This window comes from Rhipicephalus sanguineus, chromosome 1, assembly GCF_013339695.2.
Source record: "Rhipicephalus sanguineus isolate Rsan-2018 chromosome 1, BIME_Rsan_1.4, whole genome shotgun sequence".
Taxonomy (NCBI): Eukaryota; Metazoa; Arthropoda; class Arachnida; order Ixodida; family Ixodidae; genus Rhipicephalus; species Rhipicephalus sanguineus.
Genome location: NC_051176.1, coordinates 276,632,188 through 276,659,069, shown reverse-complemented (window position 1 = coordinate 276,659,069; position 26,882 = coordinate 276,632,188). Strand labels below are relative to the sequence as shown.

General features: G+C 45.2%; 2 protein-coding genes across 4 annotated transcripts in view; both read right to left on the bottom strand.

The window, feature by feature from the left end:
* Window positions 1–26,882, bottom strand: part of LOC119379023 (Kv channel-interacting protein 4) — a 501,724-nt gene that overhangs the window by 34,019 nt on the left and 440,823 nt on the right. For all 3 annotated transcript variants that reach the window (XM_037648158.2, XM_037648159.1, XM_049411849.1), the window contains one exon: window positions 2,747–2,871. In XM_037648158.2, the coding sequence (XP_037504086.1) occupies window positions 2,747–2,871 (125 nt within the window). The remainder of the gene's footprint in view (window positions 1–2,746; window positions 2,872–26,882) is intronic.
* Window positions 3,126–6,672, bottom strand: LOC119379022 (regulator of telomere elongation helicase 1 homolog). Its single transcript, XM_037648156.2, has one exon. The coding sequence runs from the start codon at window positions 6,323–6,325 to the stop codon at window positions 3,407–3,409; it is 2,919 nt and encodes a 972-aa protein (XP_037504084.1). The 5' UTR covers window positions 6,326–6,672; the 3' UTR covers window positions 3,126–3,406.

Below are 26,882 nucleotides of genomic sequence, written 5' to 3'. Positions count from 1 at the left end.
ACCATAATATGCTTATGAGGGATGCTGTAGTGGAAGGCTCCGGAAATTTTGACCCCCTGGGGTTAATAACTAAATCTAAGTACATGGGCCTCTAGCATTTTGCTTCCATTGAAATGCGGCCATCGCAGCCAGGATTCAATTCCACAACTTGGGATATTACAGCACTTGAGGAAATGAGTAATTGATTTACATTTTTTTGTACATATGTACGCACCATAGCGAGATATAAAAGTGAACAAGTCCTTTTGTAGTGAGGAAGAGGAAGAAGAAGAGTTTCTGCGTCTGTTGCTGTGTGCGTGACCTGCCTTCGTGTTCTGCCGGTGCGCGTGATTCGCCGTGATCAGTGAATGAACTGTCACTCTGAGACATGCACAAATAACTTGCAAGTCAGCAGACGCCGGCACACCTCGACTGGTGAACTAGAATACTTTGAGTGAAGTCTTCTAGTTCACTATAACCTCAAAAACCTCACTGCCTTCAAGAAGCAGGGTTCGTGGAAGGACCTTATCTGCAACAGTACAAGCAATGGCACCACAAGACATACCTATGGATGCACGCGACATACCTGAGGAAGATGTGTCCCCGCAAAGTTCAGTTCTACACAAGGCGCTTACGCAGCGTTGCAGCAGCACAAGATGATCCTGACCAACAAAGGGGCCAATTTCATGGTGCCGTGCGGCAGGAAGGAGCGTCAGAGCTGCTCAAACATCTAAGCGCTTGGAATGACGTACTGGCCGCCATCAACGTACACATGAAAGAACAGGTCGCCACCAGAGAGCTGGCGCTTCACTTTCCTGGGAAGATGTACATACGTTGAAGAGGAATCTGGAAGCCACATTCGACAAGCTGTTATTCTTTGCACTTGCACTGCTGACAGCGTGCATGTCCTTGCGACGCCTCGAGGAGCTTTCTTTTATGAAGATCCGCGATGCCACGAACATAAGAAACTTCGACATTTCTTTTATGAAGATCCGCGATGCCACGAACATAAGAAACTTCGACATTCTGGTAACTGAGATTGAAAGAAACACGAAGCTCGCGGTGCTTCATGTCGACCGGATCACCACCTTCAGTCCTTGCGCCTCAAGCTTGCGGCGCAGAACAGATATATAACCATGCAGTGTGGTATCAGCTCTGTCGAACGCTGCAGCACTCACATACTTGGAGCTCGGAAGTTCTTTTATGCACACTCACAACACATGAATCCTGGCGATGTCTTTGGCTGAAGCCCAGGAGTTTTCTTTTATGAAGATCCGTGATGCCGCGGATATAAGAAACTTGGACATTTTGGCAGCTGAGATTGAAAGAAACACGAAGCTCGCGGTGTTTCATGTCGACGGGATCACCACCGTGAGTCCTTGCGGCTCAAGGTTGCGGCGCAGAACAGATATATAACCATGCAGTGTGGCATCTGCGCTGTTGAACGCAACAGCACTCACACACTTGAAGCTCGGAGTTTTTTTTATGCACACTCACGACGCATGAATCTTGGCGATGACTTTGGCTGAAGCCCAGGAGTTTTCTTTTATGAAGGTCCGTGACGCCGCGAATATAAGAAACTTGGACATTCTGGCAAATGAGATTGAAAGAAACACGAAGCTCGAGGTGTTTCATGTCAATGGGATCATCACCGTGAGTCCTTGTGCCTCAAGGTTAAAGTGCAGAACAGATATTAGCCATGCAGTGTGGCATCTGCGCTGTCGAACACAACAGCACTCACACACTTGAAGCTCGGCGGTTTTTTTATGCACACTCACGATGCAAGAATCCTGGCGATGTCTTTCGTTGAAGCCCAGAATGTGCGGAATCTCGACTGACACTCACAAACTTGGCGCTTGGAGGTTTTTTTAGCACACTCACGAAGCATGAATCCTGATGTCTTTGGTTGAAGCCCAGAATGTGCGGAATCTCGACCTCAGCCAATGCATACCTGTCTTTTCGTTAGCAATCTCATACGCAGAAACTCTTCTTCCTCACTACGATTTTAATTTTCCTTGATGTGAAATTGTGCAGTTTTTGTGAAAGTGTATTTAAATGAATGATATTACTATGCTGTTGCACGATGTTGCTATGATGTAGTGCCACTATGCATAGATAAAGAGGTGATGTTTCCCAAAAATAATCATGGAAATAAAAGTTGAAGTTAGCGCATTGTGGTGTCGTCTCTCTCACATCCTTGTTTGCTTGCGCTGAATATGCTTTCGATGTCAGTTTATCAAAAGTTAAAAAAGTGGCGATGCTAAAATTTATTACAGACTGATTAATGAACCAGCTGAGCAATGTTCCAGGTATCTAAATATTTTAAGCTGCCTAATCCACTCAATTAATTGAGGTGTGTTTTACCAGACAATTGAAGTGATGTGCAATATTGTTTGCATAATGTTCACTGGAAATAGTAACTCTTGCAATAAATGGTTACCCAAATGAGGATAAACAAAAAATACATTTACCACTAAGTTACTATAGGATGGTTCCCTGTGGGCCTAATACCTCTATAACAGTGCCCAAAATGCTTCAGAGATACGAGTGCATGCAATGAAAGACACCACTGGGAAGCCAAATGAGAAACATCCCATTGTGAGCAACAGGGGAGCCAAACTGATACACTAAGAGAACAGTTAAAGGCAAGCCAATAAGTTTTCTAAACACATACTACTCTGATGCTCGGGACATGGACAACTCATATACAAAAAAACAGCAAGCGAAATTACTGTTAGATGGAAAATAAAAGAATGCCATTTCTTACCTGTTTAAAGCCTCTGTACATTAGCTGCAGCTCTCGCTTATTGAATTTAGTGAGCTGACACAGCGTTTCAATTGCTTCTGGCTTGTAGTGCACAGTTGGGCCTTCTAATTCATCAATCTCGCTGTCTGAAAATGACAAAAAGAAGATAGATGAATGACACCAATCCTATAAAACGGTGCAGGAGAAATGACGCAAGGGAACTGATTCTAAGGCTGCCTAAAAGCAAACATTAACCATAAATGTAAGTGCAGAGTGTATAGCTATGGGTGACCAGAGGCCTGAATCTGAACAGCTCACCAACACACTTTCTGGTGGCTAAGTGGCCTCTTGGTCTTACTGGGATGCAGTCATGCAAGACAACCACAATATAGAAACATGATACTTTATTTTTGACAAACACGAACATGCACCAAGTTCTTGCAGTGAGTCTTCATGACCCTGATGCAGCATCACTCATGCATGCTAAAAAAAAAAATGAGGCCCTCAATGCTGATACAAGGGCTATCACAGCTCTTATTATGACATTAGATTACTATGAAATGACACTGCGGAACTTTTCACAGGGTAAAATGCTAACTTGCACCAGTTGGGAATGTACAGGAGGTATATTGATATCAAATACACGCCATATGTACTTTGTCACACCACACATGCTTCATTTCACCAGTGAGCACGACATTTTGCCACAAAGTCCTCTCTTTGAGACGACGAAACTACTCTTGCCAGGCAAGCAAGGAGTCCATCTCGGTCAGGAACATCCAGCAGACTGTGACCAAGTGACTGTGCAAGTGCATCAGAGTCATTATTTCTGAGGTATGACTTCATGTTCATGCAAACACTGTTGTAGTCAGTATCCTTAAGAGACTTCTTAAGTGATGCCAAGACAGACTTCCAAATATCTTTTGATGAATCTGAACCCCTAGCGCAGGATGTGCCAGCGCCATCACAAATAGCAGAAGACTGGGCAGGCCCGATTCCTTTGAGAGGCACAAAAAGTTTTCGTTTTTTGGGATTCTGCATATATTGTTCTTGAGTCTGTTCCTCATCTGTGCTTCGAAAGTTGACCTTGCGAACGGTGCAAAAGTCTGCCGCCTTTGACACTGAAGTGCTGTTTAGGACATCAAATAGGCTACGTCCTTGCTGACCTCTGTCTTGTGACTGTGAATGCTGCTCAGCGGGTTTGTTGGCCCGGTAAGTCTTCAAAACATTTTCATCATTGTCAGCCACTGGCTGTCCAGAGAATGTTGGGTTTCTAAAATTTGGTGTGCTTTCCTTCGATGGTATTCCAAATGCATTTCTTGAGCCACCCAACATTTTTACTGCAGCTGTGTTGCTTTCATTTGATGCACCCGCAGCTTTGAAAAAAGCAGACAGCTCTTTTAGGACAACGCTAAAGCTAGAACGTAGCTTGGCTTTCTCTTTCACCCATTTTGATAACTGGCTCAGATTTCGTGGCTCACTGTAACGTCTGTCACAGAATAAGATTGCACCGAAATCACGCTGGTGGCGTATGACACGACCAACTGCTTGGTTGACTGCTCTAGTTGCTTGCAGCACGTACCAATCATTGCCAGAAAAAACTTTGCGTGATGGCGACTCATCCAGGTACTGCTTTTTCAGCTGAACCCTGGGATCAAAGCAAGGAGGTAATGGAAAGCCCACTATGATGGCTGCACGGGCATACTGGTCTGTGAAATCCATGCCCTCACTCATACGTCCTCTGCACACTGCCATAAGAAGACAGCCTTTTTTTTCAGGCGAGTCCACATTTTCACAATATTCTTGAATGAGTGAGGAAAAGTCTGTACTTCTCTGGACTTCCATCACTGTTGGTTTGACAAGTGCAAGTGAAGTCATGGTTCCATTTGAGGTCCAGGTCTCAACAAAATTTTTCATGACAGCATATGAGGGAAAGAAAAGCAACACACCACCCGGAATAATCCTACAAAGGTTACATAGTGTTCTACCAAGAGAGGCTAAGTACGCAGGATTGTTTCTGTTGTCGTAGGTGCAATTCAAGACCTCTCCATCATAGCCATTGCTAAGTACAGACACATAGATTTGTTCTTCCTTAATGACATGGGGATTTTCCAGTTGTACAGGGAATGGAATGCCCAGTTCAGATGCGAATGAACTGAGAGGAGAGAGTGTGCCACTAGTGAGAATTATGCAGCGAGCACCCTGTCTTAAAAGGTTGTCCATACTCACACTTGGTGAGAAGCACCAACAATTAAGACACCAATCGAGCTTTTTGGCAGAGGTCGAGGGAACTGTCCAAACATCCTGAGATCCCTTCTTTTTCTTGTTCACATCTTTCTGAATGTGGACCTTAAACTTGGTCTTGAATATCAACTCTACTGACAAGCCTTCTCCCTCGACAGAATAGAGGCTGCTGAGAATAGTTATCAAACGGTTGAGGCCTGTTCCTCTCGGGCTGAATGCTCCAACTGCATTGACCTCAAGGAAAGAAACGATTTTGTCCAGGAGGTCCATAAGGTCATCCTTGTTCTGCCGGCTAACACCTGCTTCTTTCAGCATGGTGAACATAAAATCACCAGATTTTGTTGTGGAGTCTCCATTCATCTGCATAAGCAATTCATCCGCATACTTTTCCAGGGCAAGCAAAATGGCTTTAATCTTGGCTACATCGAGCAATGTGAAATCTGGATCAACTCCTTCAACTCCAGCAGCTGCTTCAGTCTCTTTCTGCTGTTTCAGTTCTGCTGCATGAGTTATTTCCTTGATGCACAATGCCAAGTCTGATGAGAGGAGCTGGAATGACATGCTCTCTTCACACATGCTTTCTATGTTGTGAGCTTCATCAAATATGACCACATTTCCTTCAAGCTCAACACCATGCGCCTTACGTGACTTTGCATCCACAAGATAATTGTAAGGCATAAAGACAATGTCAGCTCTCCCTTTCAGAGTCTTGGCAGCATAATACGGGCAGCAGACAAATTTCTTGCCAAGCTTGCCCAAGTCCTCAATGTCCATAACAGGAGTGTCTTGATACTCTGATCTCGTCATTTTGGTGTCATAGTTCAAGTGAAAGGGGCAAGTCCTGGTCGTTACCTTATGCCGGCACACTCGCAATTTTGAAGCGTTGTCTTGCAATTTCTGGACGTCTGGGTTGATGCACAACTGATCTCGGGAACCTAAGACTACCGACTTCACATACTTGTAGTTGGTCTTCTTTAATTCGTTTATAGCTTGCGACAGCTGCGAATGAGTTCTTGAGCTGTAGATAATTTTGGGGCACATAGGACACGGTCGTTCTGCCGATTCCTGTTGATCGAAATGACGTTGCAGTTGCGAGAGAAATCCCGACGCATTGCCGTCAGACGACCGGTGCAGGCCAGCGCTCAGTTGAATTGCGGCTTTGTGATCTTCGAGCCAGGCCAATGATGAGCACAAAAGTGATAAGGTTTTTCCCGTTCCTGTTGGACTCTCCAGGATGCCATTCACGCCATTCTGCAGACACTCGATCACTTTTTCCATGTACTTCTTTTGCACATCGTAAGGCTCATGCGGGAAGTGTACGGCAACACCCCGCAAGTTCAGCATCTGCGACGACATCGCTGATCCACGACGGCCGCTACAGTGACAATAACATCCAACGGTTCAGCACATGAAGCATGTCAGGCCAGGGCAGGCAACGTTGAAATCGCCAAAATATGGTCGATATGGTCTTTCATTGGCGCAGAACAATCGATCGGCCGGTTAGTCCCTTTCACGCACTCCAGCGAAACCAGGTTCAGCCTGCGATAAATGGCGACCAGCTCGAATATTTGACCACTGTGAACTAGCGCTGTAGAACAGGTACGCACTGTACACAGTCGTATCAGTAAAATTATCTCATGCAAGGTGAAAACGTGAATACAAAGAGCGCGGGAAACCCGCACCGCAGCCCACACGGAAACCACGCAATGCCGCGCAAACGGCGAAGACGATGATGATGATAGCGCTTGCGGGCACCCTCGCAATACTTATCGCACTTATTTTTTACGTTGCGTGAGAAAAAGTTTAATATACGCTATAATATTTCACAATATGAACACTAATAGAGTTCTTTACAAGCAACGGCAAGAAAGCTTCCGAAATTAAACAGCTTGCGCAACAAAATCTCAGAGGCAAGAATGCAACTTTGTGGTAGTACACGAGATGGCAGCACACGTAAAATAATCGCATTGTGGCATGTTTTGTCACTTTTGTGGGGCAATCGCGTCAATGTTCGCGTAGTCGTGGTGACGTTTCGCGACCCTTGCGTACTTATAAAACATGGATTTCGCGGTCATTTTCTTTCGTTCGTAATTGCGGCCGCCTTCGCTGTCCAACATCACAAACTGGCTGCACGTGCCCTTATGAACAGTTCCATGAACAGTTCTATCGTTGTACTTTCTTATTCTGGCTCACCAGCGAGGCACTCGACAAAAATACAGCGCCCCCCACAAATCATTAGAAGGGGAGGACGCGATTGACATCCGTAGGATTCAAACGGGGGTCTTTCCCAATCTACAAAGATTGAACAAAATTTTCCCAACGCTGGTATGGGCACGCTTGTCCGTGGTGTGGCGGCTCGCCATCTCTATATCACATCTCGTGGGGATGCCTAAACCGACCACCAACTTTAGATGCCTTTTTAGGCCAGTACAACCTACCTAATACTTTCGAGCAATGGGAGGCCCAGCTCGCCAGCTCTGACCCAGAGGTACAGCTTGCGCTTCTGGGTCACGTCAGGCAGGCAGCAGTAGCCAGTGGAGCCCTGGACTTGGGGCCCCACCCATCGAGCTCATGACCCCTTATCCCAACCCTTATGAATAAAGTTGTACTACTACTACTACTATTCCGTAAAAGTGGCTGTCCATTTCAGCGCCCGCTGATTGGATAGAATACTACAGTTACCAAATTCAGTATAGCATCTGAGCAGAGTACAGAATACCCAGAAAAAGTATTTCGTTACGTTGAAGATTCTCCAAATTAGATGCACTTCTTGTGAAATCTGAAAAGGACAACGCATTCCGTGGAGGCGACATGAGAGAGGTTTAAGGCAGGTTGGGGAGTCTGCTGCTTGCCTTTCAACCCTATTCAGGGCAAAATTTATTCTGTTCAATTTAAGATGCGCATGATGATGGTAGCTCCAAATTAGACAAAACTCTTCTCAGTCAAAAGTAATTAGTGGTTGTATTGATGAATTAATTAATATTTTGTAATATTTCTTATAATATTTATTTATTTATTTATTTATTTATTTATTTATTACTTAAAGATTACTTCGATGGTATAGAATAGTACAAAATAGCCGAAATTCAAATTTTCTGCACAAAACTAAAATAAATGCCCTACCTCAGGAGGGTGAAAGAAGCTGTCTCAGAGAATTGCTGGAACAGCGCGATCGAGCGCTTCTGTAATCCGCCTCTTTCATTTTCCTGTGCTGCCCTCGGCCGTTTTAGTAGGGGCCGGGCATGGCCTCCAAGATTGCGCGTCGGTAGGTACCTGCCGGTGCGCATAACTGGGCCTGAAAGGCTTTACCTCGCTGCGGCGAACTTGTCTGCGTGTGTCGAATATACACTTTCTTTTGTGTGCGAGCGCGTTTTTTGATCAGGACGTAAGACAGCGCAGGCCTTGGTAAGTGTGTGTTTCGTAATTGTGTATAGCGGCCAGGTGGGGTGGTCTTGTGCTCCCTTGCTAAATGCTAGGATTTTCCTTCCATGTATTTGAAACACCGAGTACAAGGCCCTTTAAAATGCATTTAAGTTGCAATAAAGATACTTTTCCCTCGGAGTATTTTCGATGCCAAAATACTCTCGTTATTCATTCCGCTCCGTTTAACATTCCAATACGCCTATGCAGTAAAACAAAAGTGATACAGGTGTACGTGCACGGCCCCCTCCTCCGTGCATGTGTGTATGTAATGTCCATATGCACATAAAACTTACAAAGGAAGCTAAAATACCGTGAAATGTTTCGAAGGGGGGGGGGGGGAGGGGGAACGAGTTGAGTTGCTTACGCCAAAGCTACAATAACGCTCCATCTGAGAGCAAACAGGTCTAAAATATAATGAGATGGAACACGAAGAGACTCAACAGCGTGCACTCTATCGAGTCTGCTTCTTCTGTTTCGTTTCAGCTCATAGCGCTAAAACGGAGTGCCGTAACGATAACAATATATTTTGTGTTAACTATTAGCCGCGCGCCAAGCGTTTTTCAGGCACCGATATTATTCACTGAAGCCCTCGGCAGCAGCGTACTGTCCATTTATCACACACACACACACACACACACACACACACACACACACACACACACACACACACACACACACACACACACACACACACACACACACACACACACACACACACACACACACACACACACACACCACACGCGCGCGCACGCACGCACGCACGCACGCACGCACTTGCCGTCCGGTAAAAAAAAACGTCGAAATTGACTAACTCTGCGAACGCCTTTGAGGAAAGTGATGTAAAGCCAAATACGTGAAGGGCGTGGAGCGAAGTCTCGCAATAGTTCGCAGAGGAAATGGAAGAGTTGTGTTCCGTGACTCAAGTTCTTTGCAAACGTGGTTTTCACGAGCTTGCAAAGTACGCACGGCGCCAAGGGTCACACACAGCCTGTGTCTTGAGTAGTTGAGGCTGCTACAAATAGAGTTTGGTATGCGGTTCCGTGGAGAGCTCTTGCGGTCCACAGAGAACTTGGTGACAAAACGTGACAGGAACTAAATCAAGAATGAACATATAAAACACAAGGTTACCACAGGGCCAAAAAAAAAAAACCCTTGACGATGGCAAGCGGTTAAAGCTAAACGTTTGGTACGTAGTAGAAGTAACGGTGTAGTAACGGCAGTGGATACTTGGCAAGGTGGGCTACTCCGATTTGTAAAACGGGACATCATACACAAGGCTAAAAATAACGATAAAGGGTTTTGAGGTCGTGTCATTCTTCCTTTCTACAAACATTACCGCGTACTAACTCAAAGCGGTATTGAATGAATCCATCCTGGTGAAATATAAAAAACAGGGGCGTAGCCAAGGGCGGGGGGGGGGGGGGGTGTTCAAACACTCCCCGAAAATTTTCAATTTTGCTTGCGTATATATACACGCACACATACATACGCACGCACTAACACACATAAACTATATGGTTACCCCCCCACCCCAAGAAAAATTTCTGGCTATACGCCCCTGATAGGAAACTATTTTTTAAGTAAGCATATACACCATTATTATTATTATTATTATTATTATTATTATTATTATTATTATTATTATTATTATTATTATTATTATTATTATAACTAGGAGTGGAGCTCTTAGGGGCGGCGCTAGAATTTTTGACGGGGGGGGGGGGAGGGGGTGCACCCACGACAAGTGAGTTCCATTGAAGATGGGGTGGGGGGGAGGGCAGCGAAGCGGGGAGTTCCCCGTCTCCCTGCCCTCCCCCATATAGCTGTGTGCATAAATAGCGTGCACGTGTGCAGTGTTGGGCAGTATCGAAGATACATGTATCTTAGGTATACTATCTTAGATACTCTTTGGGTATCTTGTATCTGTATCGCGATACGTCTCGCAAAACAAGTATCTGTATCTGTATTTCCGATACTTTGAAGGATGTATCGTGTATCTTAAGATACAAGATACTGCTTTCGCCCCACCACTGTGCGAAGCAATACACGTTGGCTGAGCTTCGCTTCTAAAGCTGTTACTTCTGCCACTAAGTCACCGGAATAAGGCTAAAGGCAGTTACATTATTTGATATTTCCGCAACAGTTTTCCAACGAGGATAGGCGATAAGCTCTGAGCGTCCCTGTATATTGGTTGAGCCGAGTTACGAGGTGGCACTCGTGACATCTCGACAGATGAGTGCGCGAACATCTGCGCCCAGCCGAATTTTTGTTTAATCGTTTTTTTAGTTTTGTCAGTGCCATGACCACTTGGCACTTAGCCACTCTCCTTTACCGCGTACTACAATGCGCGCGGCGCCTTTCGCACACATGCTGATGATGCTGAAGAGTCATTATCGAAGTTCCTCTTGTCTGGTGCTTCGTTACGAAGTCTGAAGAATGCAAGAATGGCGGGTTGCTTTGCGTCTCGTGGCTTTCACACATCGACGATTTGAAGGATCTCGTGGATGTAAGTTTGCATTACATGCGATGAGATTGACTAATATGTAAAAAAGATTCGAACAGCTATAATACCAACGGTACCGATGCTGGATTTAACAGGGCACGCATTCACCTTGATTGATTGATTTTATTGGCGCAAGGGCCACTCTTGGCCAAAGAGCGCCATTTCAATAGAAGTTAGTGGCAACTAATTAGAAGAAGTTCAAGGATGTAGATGTGACATGGCTGTAAATGGGCCTAAAATGGGTCGCTGCAAAAGTGTAAAAGACATAGGTAATAAAATATGGGGATGACTGGTGGTATACTAAAGAGGACTTAGTTGCGTAAATAATGATTCTGTATTACGGATAATATATGGCGCTTGTAAAATATAACCGGGAGCACTACTGCCTTAGCAGAGCCCTTGTTTAGAAGGATCTGAAGGCGCGTGCTACACAAAGTATGACACCCGCAGCAGCACCATCTCTAGAGAGGGTGTGCTACGAGTTTTTTGGCACTATAACATTCAATGCGACGTCTTTTATGTAGTTTAATACAGCCTTACTGTCGAATAAAGGCTTCACCCCAAGAAATAATAAAGGATGTAGGGGGACGTGCTCTTTGTAGATTAAAGGGAAGTGGCGTTTACGTTCTATTTCAGCTTCCCGGCACTCAATTAAGACGTGGAGGACGGTGAGTTGGTCGCCACATCTCCCACAGATGGGAGGCTCTTTACCAGTTAGGAGATGTGAATGTGTGTCATATGTGTGTCCTATTCTGAGGCGACAAAGGATGACATCATTCTTTCGTATTTTTGTTGTTGGGTGCCAGTCTCCTAGCTGTGGCTTAATTAGGTGTAATTTGTTTGAGGCTTCCTTATCCCACAAGTGCTGCCAATAGCTCTTAAGGGTTTTTTTCAGAGCTGGTTTCAGGTCAGTGGCAGGAACAGCTATTGAGGAAGTACTTGGTTTGCTTGTTATCGATGTTGCCATTTCATCGACAAGTACGTTACCTTTGATGCCTCTGTGCCCGGGAACCCAGCATAATACAACCCGCCGATTGTTGGCATAGCCGGCACTAATCATTGAATAGAGTTCCCTAATTATGGGGTTTTTAAGTTTCGGGGGAAGCATTAGAGCCCTTACAACACTTAGGGAATCTGTAAAAACAACTGCCTTATGCACCTTTGTTTTCTTAATTTGTTTAACAGCTGATAGAAGTGCATATGCTTCCGCTGAAAAAATACTTGTTTCTGGTGCAAGAGCTCCAGATTCAGAGAAAGACGGTCCAATGGCCGCATACGACACACCAAGGTTTGATTTTGATGCATCTGTGTAGTATTCAGGGCTGGAGTATTTCGTTCGCAGTTCTAAAAAGTACATTTGAATATGGATGTCGGGAGCATGCTTTGTGACTTCCATAAACGACGTGTCACATTCCACCGTCTGCCACTGCCACGGTGGTGGAAGTTTCACTGGGGCCATAAGGCTGTACTGTAGGAGTCGAACACCGACTTCCTCGCCAAGTTTCCTCACACGTATTGAAAAAGGTTCCGTCACGGATGGTCTATTGTGGAAGAGCGTTGCGCTAGAGTGGTCATTTAGGATTGCGTGACAGGGGTGTTCTTGGTTAGATTGGACTTTGAGAAAGTATTTGAAGCTTGTGAACGTTCTTTGAAGGTGTAGCGACCATTCGTTGGATTCGGCATATAGGCTTTGTACAGGGCTTGTTCTGAAGGCGCCAGTAGCCAGGCGGATACCCAAATGGTGAACAGGATCCAACATTTTAAGTGCACTGGGTCTGGCGGACTGATAGACCTCAGAGCCGTACTCTAATCGTGTACGAACAAGGCTTTTGTAAAGGGTCATTAGACAGTTCCTGTCACAACCCCATGTCGTCCTAGAGAGCACTTTCAATAGATTCATCGCTTTCAAGCACTTTTGTTTTACATATTTTAAGTGGGGAATAAAACTGAGCTTTGAATCTAAAATTACGCCTAAAAACTTCTGGTCGCTTTGTACCGGAAGACGTTCTTTGTTAAGTTCTATATGAGGCTCCGCGACCAGGCCTCTCTTCCTTGAGAAGAGCACGCATGTGCTCTTTGTGGGGTTTATCTTAAACCCATTTCGTTCTGCCCATTTCGATACCTTGTTTAGAGAGAGTTGAACTTGTCGTTCGCAGATTCCGAGGTTACAGGACTTAAAACCTAATTGTACATCATCTACATAAACAGAGTAGAAGATTGCTTTCGGGATGACGGATGACAACGAATTCATTTTCACTATGAAAAGTGTGCAACTCAACACCCCTCCTTGGGGGACTCCAGTTTCCTGGATGAACGGTCTAGAAAGAACACTGCCTACCTTCACTCGAAAAGTCCGGTTAGTGAGGTAGCTCTCGATTACTCTTAACATGCTTCCCCGGATACCCATTGAAGAGAGATCTTGTAGAATTCCGAATCGCCAGGTGGTGTCATACGCTTTTTCAAGATCTAAGAATACTGACAAGAAGAACTGTTTGTGAATGAATGCATCTCGTATGTTTGACTCCATGCGTACAAGGTGATCTATTGTTGACCTCTCGTGCCTGAATCCGCATTGGAATGGGTCTAGTATTTTTCTATTTTTCAAGGTGTGGAGTAAGCGACAGTTAATCATCTTTTCGAAGAGTTTACATAGGCAACTCGTTAATGCTATTGGCCTGTAGCTACTTGCTATTGCTGGGTCTTTTCCTTCCTTAAGGACAGGTATTATGATGGCTTCCTTCCATGAAGACGGTATATATCCTGCTTCCCATATCGTGTTGTAAAGATGAAGGAGTGTGATTTGTGTCTGAGGGTGTGCATGTTTAATCATTTCATACAGGACACGATCAGGACCTGCAGCTGATTTGTTGCACGTGTTCAGTGCTGCATGCAGTTCAGTTATATTAAAAGGAATGTTGTACCCCTCATCATCCGTGCACTTCCTGTCAAGTGGCTTTCCCTCCATTAGAGTTTTATGCTTTAAAAACGCATCCGAGTAGTGTGCAGAGCTAGATACTCGCTCGAAATGTGCCCCCAGAGAATTTGCCTGATCTTCTAGGCTGTTGCCGTCGTCGTTTACCAATGGCACCGAGAGTGTGCTTCTTCCTTTTATTTTTCTCACCCTGTCCCAAGCTTTCCTTTCGTCTTTGTATGAGTTAATTTCTGTTAGGTATTTTTGCCAACTTTCCCTCTTTGCTTGCCGGCGTGTTCTTCTTCCCTGAGATTTTATTTGCTTAAAGTTTATCAGATTTTCAGCAGTTGGCGAATCGCGCAGCTGTCCCCACGCTTTGTTTTGGTTTCTGCGCGCCTTTCTGCACTGCTCGTTCCACCAAGGGATGCGCCGCTTACGAGGGCGTCCAGTTGTCTGCGGTATACAATTTCTCGCAGCATCAATAAGAAATGCAGTAAAGTATGCCACTGCATCATCTATATTAGAGGCGATAATGTCCTGCCGTGCTAGAAGTGAACATTCTCGGAATGTATTCCAGTCTGCTGCATCGATCTTCCATCGGGGTTTATCTGGTAGGCATTCAACCTGTTTCTGTAGACTCAGTATTACTGGGAAATGATCGCTCCCATAGGGATTCATCACTACATTAAAGTCTAAATAGCTACCAGTGCTGCAGAGGCTATGCTTAGGTCTATTGATGAGTAGGACATGTGTGTGGTGCTAAAGAATGTGGGCTCTTTGTTGTTCAATAAGACTGCATCTGAACCCAGAAGGAATTTTTCAATCGTACGACCCCTTGCATCACAACGCGTATTGCCCCATAGCGTGTTATGGGCATTGAAGTCGCTAGTTAAAACGTATGGCTCAGGGAGCTGGTCCACAAGGTCCTCGAATTCCTCCAACTCCAAACGATACTCAGGTGGTATGTACAAGGAGCATACTGTGACCAGCTGGTCAAACAGGATGGCCCTAACGGCTACTGCTTCTAGCATTGTGCGAAGGCGCAGGTGTTGACAAGCAACAGACCTGCCAGCTATAATGGCCACGCCTCCTGATGCATTGAGGCTATTGTGGCGGTCATTACGAAATATTGTATACTGCGTTAAAAAATTCGTGTTCGATGGTTTGAGATGAGTTTCCTGAACACAGAACAGCCTCGGATCAAACTGCTGTAGTATTTCCTGGATGTCATCTAAGTTTTTCAAAATGCCTCGAGCATTCCATTGGACAATTTGTGTCGCCATATCAGAGGCAAAAGTGTTCTGCGTTCAGGTATGGGGTTGCGAATTTCAAGTGGTACCAGGATCGTCTCCCGGTCCTGTTATAGGCTTTTTGCCTTTCTTGACGCGCTCAGTTGAGCAGCGTCGACTTGTCGGCACCAGTGGTGCCGGCGTTGTGTCCATCGCCTCCCGAGAGGCGCTGGCAGCCCGCGTCTGCAGGCTGGTACTCCGAGTTTGCGACCTCGCCTGGTGTGACGAGGCCTTGAGACCCGACGTCCCTGGAGCCGCCGGGCTCAATGTCTGAGGAAGTGGAGCAGGTTTAGCTGCGACCACCTCAGGGGCAGGTGCCATAGCCATCGGCTTGCTGTGCACAGGCCGGGCTGGTGGCGAGGGCTGGTGCGGCGGTGCCCCCTGACGCGCCGCATCAGCATATGTTGGGCCATAGAATGGCGAAACTCTCCTTCGTGCTTCCTTAAACGAAATGTTCTCCTTCACCTTCAGCGTAATGATCTCTTTTTCTTTCTTCCAGTGTGAACAAGAGCGTGAATATGCGGCATGATTTCCTTCACAGTTTATGCAGTGCGGTGGTTCTTTGCAGTTGTCGGACGTATGGCCTGTGACTCCACATTGCGCACACGTTTGTCGACCACGACAGCTTTGCGAACCGTGGCCAAATCTTTGACATTGGAAGCAACGACGGGGGTTAGGAATATATGGCCTCACAGATGTCTTTGTATAACCGGTTTGAATGGTTTCCGGCAGGTCACTTGAAGCAAACGTGAGTATTAGGTGTTTTGTTGGTATCTCCTTATTGTCTCTTGTGATATTAATCCGCTGTACGTTAGTCACGTTCTGGCTCTTCCATCCTTCCAAGAGCTCAGTTTCGGGCAAGTCAATCAAATCTGCGTCAGATACCACTCCGCGTGCTGAGTTCATAGACCTGTGCGGTGTAATACTGATCGGTATGTCACCAAATGTTGCAAGACAATTTAGCTTTTCAAACTGTTGTTTCTCCCGAACTTCTAGGAGGAGGTCTCCGCTGGCCATTTTGGTAACATTGTACCCGGCACCAAAGGTTTCTGTTAAACACCTGGAGACTACAAAAGGGGATACGGTTCTGGCTTGCTTGCCACTTTTCTCACAGTGTATTACATGGAAGCGAGGGAATGTTTCTCTTGGCCGGTTCAAAAAGTTTAAGTCTTCGGTGCGTACCCGCTTTGAGGAGGTACGATCGTTTATCAGGGGAAATGCTCTATACATAACAATTGTAATTCGTTCGGCAGCGCTGGCGGCCACCCACCACGGAGCCCAACGAGGGGACGCTACAAGTTTGTGGATGCTGAAAGCTTGCAGACGCCAGCCGTACAACGCTACTATACCCCAATGCAGCTAGACCAAGGTAGGCTATTTGCACAAGGTTAACCCTCGCCGCCAGGAAATTCGGAAATAAGATGAAAAGAGGAGGAGACAGGACAGAGTGGAAAGTTGTAAAAGTAAAAGGAGTGTGAAGACGTAGGCAGGAAAAGGCGACTGCCGATTTCCCCTGGGTGGGTCAGCCCAGGGGTGCCGTCTACGTGAAGCCGGGGCCAAAGGGGTGTGTTGCCTCTACCGGGGGGCCTTAAAGGTCCAATCAGCACGCATTCACCTAACATACGTTATCTTGGCATACGTCTTTTTTTTATTTTATTCAAAGAGCTTTTAAAATCATAATTTGATTGTTAGCAGACGTTCTTTCTGAGCTGTCCATTCCATACATTACCTATGACTCTTTTTTTTTTTCTGCCGGTCTGCTTACTGCAATATGCCATGCTGCCAACGTAAGCTCTCTGCTTTATCTCCAGTTTTAACTGTCTGCGTCGTTTCTGCTACTGTTTACATATTTATATTCCACTTGAATTTGCTGCTATGTAATGGTGATGTTGAGAACAAATACATAATAATCTGGGCGCGCCTTGAGTATACAGTAACGATAATTCAGCTTACTGCAAAGTAAAATAGAAAAATTGAGTTGGAATTATAATAACGTAAATTATTAGGCGCCATCTTAAATGCGTTCGCAAAGGTATTTGAGAAACACTGTTATACCAAAATCTCCGTTTTTGTCATGAGCGTCCCAAAGAGTCGTTTTACGCCATTTTCCATAGGCACTGAATTTAATTGTCGTAGCTATGAGGGGTTACTCGCCAAAGTTGCCCAGTGGTTAGGGTGCTTGACTGTTGGCCCGAAGGTCGCGGTAGCCAGATTTCGATTGAGGGAAAATGGTAGAGGCCCGTGTGCTTATATGTAGGGTTTAGAACCCCAGGTGGTTCGACGTAAAACGCAACAATTATTAGCTCTTGGGGGGTGCTTCGTGTATCGTGTTTCTGTACTTATTTAATGTGTTTGATACGGAACCGCTTTTCTATTTTACTTAGATATATTTGTTTTCGTTGTTTAGGCTTCCCTGAATTCTATTACTGTTGCCAATCACCAGGTAATCGGATCTAGTATAAGTGGCAATAGTGTGAATAGCGGCGGTGTCCTGCCGCGCTTTGCGCAACTGTACAATACGTCTGAAACGTTTCGGGGCTGCACATGTTCTTGGTGACGTACACCTGTCCGGTGATCCGTTATTGCAAAAACCGTAATATGTTTACCGACAAGGTAGAACTCCACAGCGGTATTTGCACCATTGTGCGGAGGCTTCTTATTGAAGTTCGTATGGTTAGTTGACAACCCGCTTACTGGTCAACAAGCAGAGCAGCGACTCCCATGAATTACAAACGCTACAAGCAAGAAGCGCTATCAGCGACATGTATAAAGAGCAGTCACGTTAAGTCGCTAACACAACGCCAATAAGTTGTTTCGGAAGGAAACAGATGTACCTTGAGCAAGAAGTACAAAACTTTTGAGATACTATCAGAGCTTCCATTCAAGCGAAACAGAATTGGTCGCAGTTAATACATTTGCAAGCGAACATTGATGTGCATATGCGTTTAATGCCGCATTATATAGATATATAATAACAAATTTGAGAATGTATCGAAGTATCTTAAGATACAATTGGAATGTATCGTATCGGATACAATCAGTGTTGCAGTATCTTGTATCTGTATCTCAAATACTTTTTGCCTGAATATCTTGTATCGTATCGCGATACAATTTCAAAGTATCTTTGCCCAGCCCTGCACGTGTGTGTGTTCTTTCTTGTGCAGTTGCCAGGGGCACTGATGAAGTACTACATTGGAGTGTGGGTGCTTAGCTCATCGACGTATTCCAGCATCATTTCTCCTACTCTATTTGTACTTTCTCTCTTTTTTCGCTTTGTAGCATAGTTTGGATTTGCGGGACGGAAGCACGCCGCTCGTGCCAACCTTTTCTGACTTTACTTTCATTAAACCTTATATATCTGTTATGGCATTCGGCTAATGGCCGATAAATGCGAGAGAAGACACAGTCATGCAGAATACTTACATACCTCAAGTGAATTCAATACTAAGGCAGTAAATCGCCAGTGTCTTCAAGCCCAGCAGGTCAACACCCGACCAGATGCTTGCTTTTGACGTTGATTCGGGCACCCCCATATGATACGGATGACAGACGACTAAAGATAAGCATGCCCTGCAGGCGCGCTCAAAGCGAGAAAAAGTGAGACGGCAAACTTGAACTCGCGGCTTCCAAGAATGGCCGATTCTCTCCGCATCGCCACGGTATACGCGGTTTATTCTATATGACAGCATGCAAGCGTATACCCCAGACAGCCACTTCGGTATACGGCCATTACAGCAACAGGAAGCGCGAGTGAATTGCCAAGTACATTGCAGATGAGTCGATAAATCACGGACACGCAACCGTCGCAGCGATACGTGCGAGGCGGCCTCAAAATAAATAAGTGAAAAAGTACACAAAAGTAAAATAATAGATAGGTGTACCTGTATATATTTATTAGAAGGGCCGGCGCTTGGGTGAAAACACGGTAACTTCGTATTTGTTCTTTTTTCGCTTGTGGTCGTCCAAAAGCGGCTCGTATTTGTTCTTTTTTCGCTTGTGGCCGTCCAAAAGCGGCTCGCCCTTCTTTGGTGATGGAATGATCCGACGTCCCAATCTGCGAGGCAGCCACCGATGCGTCTGTTGCGGTTTCAAGGAAGATCAGGAGCCTGATAGTCTGGGCCCTACGTCGCCGCACTGCTTACGGAGCTCCAGGACACTTGGGGGCAAAATTGAAGCCTAATCCTCGTCACAATTGTACAATAAAAACGCCATCGGGGTCCAGCTTCGCAGACGACTTCTCCTTGCCGCTGGTCGTTTGGGCCGGGCCCCCGTTTCTTTACGATCCAGGGCCTCCTCTTTTGTTCTTGCGTACGCCCTTGCTTTACGTCCGGCAGCGCTTCAACGTCGGACCGGCCGCGCTAATAGCGGCCCTACTGACGACGACGTGTAGGAGTTACGACCCGGCTGGGTCGTGGCGGCGACCGGTTAACTCGCGCGTGCGTCAACTGTCAGTACAGAGGCGAGCGGATCCGGCTGGAGCGCCGTCACAGGCACGCGCCCGGAGTAGCACATGGCATCTGGTCGACGCGAACGCTTTCAAAAAAGCTTTATCGTAACACAGATGCGCTAGCGAGAGAGAGAGAAAGAAAAGAAAGGAAGCTAGGATCAATTAGAAACAAGAGACTCTGTCACACGGCAGAGTTTCGTTCCTTTGTAAGAACCGTAACGTTCATCGCAAAAAAAAAAAAGGAAGAAAAAAGAAGGAAAGGAAAAGAGGGGTAAAAAAATTATGGCAGCTTCGCGCTAGTGGTGCGGAGTCTGGGTGGCGTTTCTTATTCTCTTTATATTTTTTTCTTTCTTCTTTCTTTCTCTCTGTTTCTCGTATCTATTTTTGTATCTGTTTCTATTTGTTCCTTTCTGTTTCTTTCTTTCTCTTTCTGTCTACTTCTTTCTCTTTCTTCCCTTTCTCTCTCTCTCTCTCTGCTTATCTCTCTCTCTCTTGCTCTCTGTTTTTCCTATCTCTTTCGCTGTCTTTCTTTTTTTCTCTGTCTTCCTATGCCTTTCTCTGCCTTTTTATGTCTTTATTCCCTTTATTTCTCTATTTTCTCTCTCTCTCTCTATTTTCTCTTTCTTTCTATATCGTTCTCTCCCTCTCTCTCTTTCAAGTGTTTCACGTGCTGCACTTCGCCGAGCAGAGTTTTCGTTGAACGCTCTCACCTGCTGTACTCGGTAGTGGGGCTTGCCCAATTCATGTGGTGCATACGCGGTTTTGCACGACGGAGCACAGGTTGCCGATAGCTTAGACAGCTTCTCCGTTAAAAGCACTTCGTGCACTGGCGTAGCTGTGTCCACAGCGCTATCAAGTATGGTATGGATTCAAGGCAGTTCTTCGCTTGAGTGAAACTGAGGCACTTGACGTGTGCATTTGTGATCCCTTGCTTCTACTCGGCAAGGCACCGACGCCAAACCCTGAGAAAGGGGCAATTTAGGCCCCCACACGCTATACGTGAGCGACTGTAATACGGCACAGCATTATCGCGATCGCAGCGCGCTTCCATGCTCGAGTCGAGCCCCAAGCTGCATCGAAACACCGGCGAGGGCCTATGTCATAGCTTACTTGGTCGGAGAACAGTGAAGTAATACTTCTTCGGTGAATTCACCGCCAAGTTTTGATGAAATACTAAAAGAGACGACTTCTGGTATACAGTCAAAACTTGCCAGCGCGTTCAGCTATAAAGCAGACTTGGCAGTAATGAAATTAGAACAATTCAATTACTTTTTGCTGTAATGAGCAATGTAATGAATAACTTTTGTGGGTTGTTAATTCAATAGTCTAATGAATTACGTAAAGCGAGTAATTTTAAGAAAATGAATCATTACTTTCCCTGAATGCTTTCGACTAAAATATAGACTATGCGCTTCCCTTATGGCATAAATAATCGACCAAAAAAGTCACAGTTGCGCCGCAACGGCGAAGAAATTAATGCGATAACAACAAATTAGAATGTTAAACGAGGTAGGCTATAGCAGCCACACTAATTACCTGCCCGCACCTCATGTCGGATCAAGGGCGTGCACCCCCCCCCCCCTAATTTTTTTTCTGCCTACGCCACAGGGTGTAACACTACAAAACGCTGGCGTAAGGGAATACGGCCGCTCCAAGGAGTGAAGCGGTTTTCGTGCTGTCTGTCGCCTCAACGCGAAGTAAGCGCTGCACAGTACGGACTACAAAGGTGAACCATCTACTCATCTCTGTCGAGACAGCGGGCGCAACCGCGCCCTTTTGATCAAAGTTTGCAGTCACTGTCCAAGCAGAACTTTTTTCTTTTTCTTTATATGGAAGGATTCGGTGCAAGGCATGTGCAATTAAATTAAAGTGAAAAGAAAGCATCTAACCGTGCATTATGCGAGAACTGCAGAACTGACTCCGTTAACTTATTGTTGTCCATCGGCCGATGGGTCTAGTTTTCAGGCAAATGTGCCTTTAGTCCAGCGTTTCTTAATATGTTTAGTGTGAGCAGTCGTGTTCCAGGGCACATCCAAAGCGGCTGTCGAGCGTCCGATACTGCTGCAACTAGAGCCGCGCTCTTCAGGCATGTTTCGGGATCGTCTTTTGTCGATCCCCAAACCAAGTCCAGGTAATGGATAGCATAAATACATCCGCACCCCCCTCGCCAGACCGAAGCTTCCGAGGACATACTTCCTGTACCAAGGTAACACCACTTGTTTTTGCCATTTGTAAGGACTAGGGGCTAAGAGAGAGCAAGATACATTGAGCTTTAGATAAAATGAACCTCCTGCATAATAAACTTGTCTTCATTTAACTTCATTTTGCAGTATACTGTTGTATATGATCAGTTTGCTGAAGACACTACCACGTTCGAGGAGTCGTTCGACGTGCCCCTTCCCGGGGCCACGTCAAAAGTATCATTTTTTGCTCAAAATGGACATTATCGAAAACAAATTTGCACTATATTCCTGACATAACATTTCATTCTGCTAATGCAAAAACTGAGCATGAATATCTTCACGATGAATAGATATTTCATTACAATTGAATTAGAATGAATTACTATAACACACATAAATTAACGCACTATGACATTATTTTGGTTGCAATAGAATGTCGAGTGTTTTGAAATAATGTTGCATCGGTTTGACGCGTTTAAAGACAGTTCTTAATAGGTGGCATCTGAAAGGGTTAAGGCGCATGTGTCCGCGTGGTTTTAGAGCTTGGTGGAGAGCACGGGGTCATTCGGCATACGGGGCATAAGATTTGTGTCCGTACCACCCTCCACAATGAGTATGCGCCATCATGACACAAAATGTGAAATCTGCTCTCCCATTGATTTCAGTCCTGAATAACGTTCTCAATACTCTTATCATCGTCTCTGTACTTGGCCTCAGCACGCCTGCGACTATTCCATGCCTAGTACTTTTGTTTTTCTCAAGGGCAAAGCCACGACATGGTGCACACGGTTATTTCAAACATTGCAACGACCCGCATTGTCATAAAGCGGTGGAAAGTGAAGATATTAAACTCGACAGGCAGCGCGTAGGGTGACATATAGAACCAAGTGACGAGGGATCTCGTATACTTCCGTTGCGTACGTCATACATCTGATGAGACTCGAAACAAATTTATTTGAGAAAGTGGTGTAAAAAGCTATAATAAGTGGGTATACCAATGCCATGTGGGTAGATTAACGTATACTGTCCCGTAACTGTGTATTTTCGCGAAGTTTTATCAGATAATGGAGGTGAAAATGTTTGAGGCCCGTGTACTTAGATTTAGGTGCACGTTAAAGAACCCCAGGTGGTCGAAATTTCCGGAGCCCTCCACTACGGCGTCTCTCATAATCATATCGTGGTTTTGGGACGTTAAACCCCAGATATTATTTAAGTTTTATCAAATACGCTGACATCAAGCCCCTCGTGAGCTAATCTGATCTGACCAACCACAGAAGTGCCGCATTCCCTATCATGTCCCCTCTCCGCCTCGTCATATTCAAACCAAACCACGGAGTGACATACCGTTTCTATAAATTATCTTCTGCCAAGAAAAAAAGGGAGATTAGATAGATAGATAGATAGATAGATAGATAGATAGATAGATAGATAGATAGATAGATAGATAGATAGATAGATAGATAGATAGATAGATAGATAGATAGATAGATAGATAGATAGATAGATAGATAGATTAAAATGCGTGCTTGCCTGTTAAGCGGAGTCGGTATTCGTCTCGTTCCGCGATAGTTGCAAGCTGCATGGTTTTGTCGTTGTCAGGACTGTTGAGCATACTTCGACCGATGCAGCGTTGACGTTCACACCTCCTCGAATTCTTTGATAAAAATCGCCTAACGAAGGCCTACGTCTTCGATCTCTGCAGCGCTCCCTTTACAATAGCAGTCGGCCCTATAGTTAATCTTCCTCGTTTCGGGTCTCTCTGGAGACACAATGGGTGTTTTTGCAGGCTGATATACAAATCTCTCACAGGCGGTGTGCATACAGGTGGCATTCATGATACACCTACCTCGCCTTCGACGACTCCTTAAGCACTTCAGCGAAATTCATTCAAACGAGACAAAACTGTTTGCCTTGATTTGTTCAGCGAGCAGATAAGGAATGATGAGTCGAAACATTGAACCTCGTACACGCGGCTGCTCCGGCAGCCTTTTCGACATTAAATCCGCAGTCTTGCAGACAAGTCCATGCCTGTACACTTTCCATCATGCACGGTCACTCGATGTAGAGAGGTCTAGAAAATAAGCGTCTCTACGAACAAATTCTCTACTTGCCTGGCAAAACCACATACCGAGGCGCATCACTACGTTTCGTGGTGTGGCTCCCGGTGCCATCGATCTTATGTCCTACTCTTGCAAGCATTCTTGCTCTCTGATTTGTTGTTGCCGGCGCGTTTTGACATGGTCTCGCTTTTTTTTTTCTGCTTGGACAAATGCTTGTTCTGCTTCGTTTAATTACTCGGCTGTTGAACCTAGCCTTTCGACATCGCTCACGTGGTGAGTTTTATGGCATGGCTGTAGGTACTTTCGCAAACGAGCCTATAAAGCTCTCACTACAATGACCTTGTTTATGTCCTGAGTGAGAAGAAAATCGAAATTCGTTCGTGACACTTTCGTCTATACCACGCACTTTTTGCTTGTTCCGCACTGAATGGCTGAACTTCACCTGCTTCTCTCCTTTCCATCGTATCTCACAAAGTAGACGTATTTCCCCCTCTTGTTTCTCGCATGTACACGTGGACGCATTTGCACAATATTTTTTTTTTGTTTTTCCCATTCCGTCACCGATCATTCAACTTTCTCTGAGTTTTCGGGAGCTTACTGTAATTAAAGCTCATTTACGCTATAGCATAATCAATTAAAGTTTCACTATAAACTTTAGCTACACCACTTGACATTAACCTAGCGACAAAATTTCCTCCATTAGGCGTAACGCGTGGCAACAGAAGTTATAAGTAGAATGGGCAAACCCTTCCGTTGGGGACGATTCTGCCTGCGATTGGCCGGCCCTCCGCTAATAATACGCGGTCTCTTTTAGTTTTGACCAGCTCGTGTTCTTGCGAAGAACATGCCAGTGAGCTTTCTGAACGCATTTATAGGTTTCGCGTTGTATTTCTCTGGAGTCTTAGGTGAAGAAATTTCGCAATATCTTCTAATATCGTAGCTTCGAACATCCTTTGTCTGTTTTTGTTTGCCTTTCGGTACCACAAGCGACTGCGAATTCCTGTATTATGCATTAAATCTAAGAAAGTACGGTGATGTGGTCTACGGATAGCAAGTCTGGTGGTTGTTTGAGATAAAGATTCTCACAGTGCAGATCTCCACAGACGGCAGTGCACGCAGTTCTTCAAAACGGGCATCTAGAACAGGGCTGGGCAGTATCGCGATACAAGAGTATCGCGATAGTATTTCAGAGATACTTTTGAGTATCTGTATTTCTGTATCGAGATACATTTCCAAAATGTATTTGTATCTCAGTAGTGAAATACATTTTCGATGTATCGCCTGTATCGCGATACTATGCAGGACATGGGTATCTCGTTACATTGTTTTTTTGTGTCGGAAATGAGTTTAGGCGTGTTTTCAATGGTGGAGTGGCGTTTTTTTTTTCTTTTTTGTGCCAAGACAAGCAAAGGCGCGCCGCCGGTCGCCGACAGATAGGGCGGCGATGGTGTCCCCTCAAGCACAGAATGGTCCATGTGGTAAAGCGCGCGACGCCGCAGACGGCAGAATCGCGGGGGCAGTGTTGTCAGCCCCTGCCGACAAAAGTCGCTGTCTCTCAAGGTCAGTGCAGCACGCCTAATTTTTTTCGGGTGCCATGCCATTACTTCGCGACCCCCCGCGCGGATACCGCCTTGGAACAGGCTTTGAAATGCTTCGCGGGCGTTCAGTTCTCAAAGCGGCGGCACTTCCAAAAGCAGTTCCCGTCGCGGCGGATGTGACTAGAAGATGGCTATCTTTGACGCGCTTTCAGCCACCTCTCATATGTCAGGGTACGTTCCTAATTGATTACATGCGTGAAACGGTCTTTGTGGTAGCAGGCTCCCCCACCGCCGGAGCCGACTTCGCCTGTTGCTGCTTTCTGAAATGGGTGCTGGTAGCGTCGGTGGTAGTGACAGCTTCATTGAAGCTGACAGGGTCAGACGGCTTAGGATTCCGAAGATGGGGACAGACTTCGGATTCTGAACAGTCAGAACAACCCGAGTGAGGGCGGAAGCGTTTCGGTATCTAGATGACCCGAGAAGAGATATCGCCACGCTGCAGGGCAATCCGGCTATGAAGGCGATATTTATTCACTATAACACGAAGTTGTGCTCGCCTTCAGCGATACGCATACTTTTTTTCTTTCGTGAGTCTTGTGCTGAGGCTGAACCGACGCTGTTAGAAGACAGCCTATTTGAGAAGCCTACACAGCAAACTTCTCAGCAAAGCAGATCTTCAAAATAAATGTGTGCTTTTTCTCAATTCACTGGTGTTTATTAGTGATTTGAGTGATTTGCTTAAAATGTGCTATTTCTAGATAACTTAGTTTGTTCGCCATGTATATCGATTTTGGTGTCCAATCCCTGTTACTGTTCCTGTAAAATAGTGTATTTTTATTGCAATTGATACTTGTAATTATGTTATTATTAGTAATTATGTACTTTGTCTACCCCCCTCCCCTGCAATGTCTTAATGGCGCTGAAGGTACTGTAATAAATAACTAATGAACTGAACGTTTCGATGCGCTGTAACTTTAATTACAACATTATGCTGCACTAATGAGTGTCTTTGCGTAGTATGAGCATCCTTCAAATAAAAAAAGTATTCCAGTATCTGTATCGCTGTAACTGTATTCCGGAATACTTTTTTCGTCTTATTGCAAAAGTATCTCCGAAATATCCCGTTACGTGAAAGGCAAATGTATCTCAGTATCTGTATTTTAGGCTTCCAGTTCATGTATTTCGATATCTGTATTCCGGAATACTTTTCTGGGTATCTCTGCCCAGCCCTGATCTAGAAGAGACGCCGTGGTTGTAATAACCCATTGTAAGAAGAACGTTTCGTTATACAATCTCTTTCGTATAATATATGTTGTGTGCATTAATCAAATCTCTAATGTGCCGCACAGAAAAAAGAAGAAAAAAATTACCCAGGATGTTTGCAGGCGTAACAGAAAAAATAGAACAATAATGAGCAGAAAGAGAGGGGAACTTTTCATTGAGTGATGGCTGCCGTTCAAAGACGACCCTTGCGCCAACCAATGCACGCCAGGTGGCATATACCGAAAACAGTTTTATTTAAATGGGACAATGTTTCAGTGCTGAATAATATACCT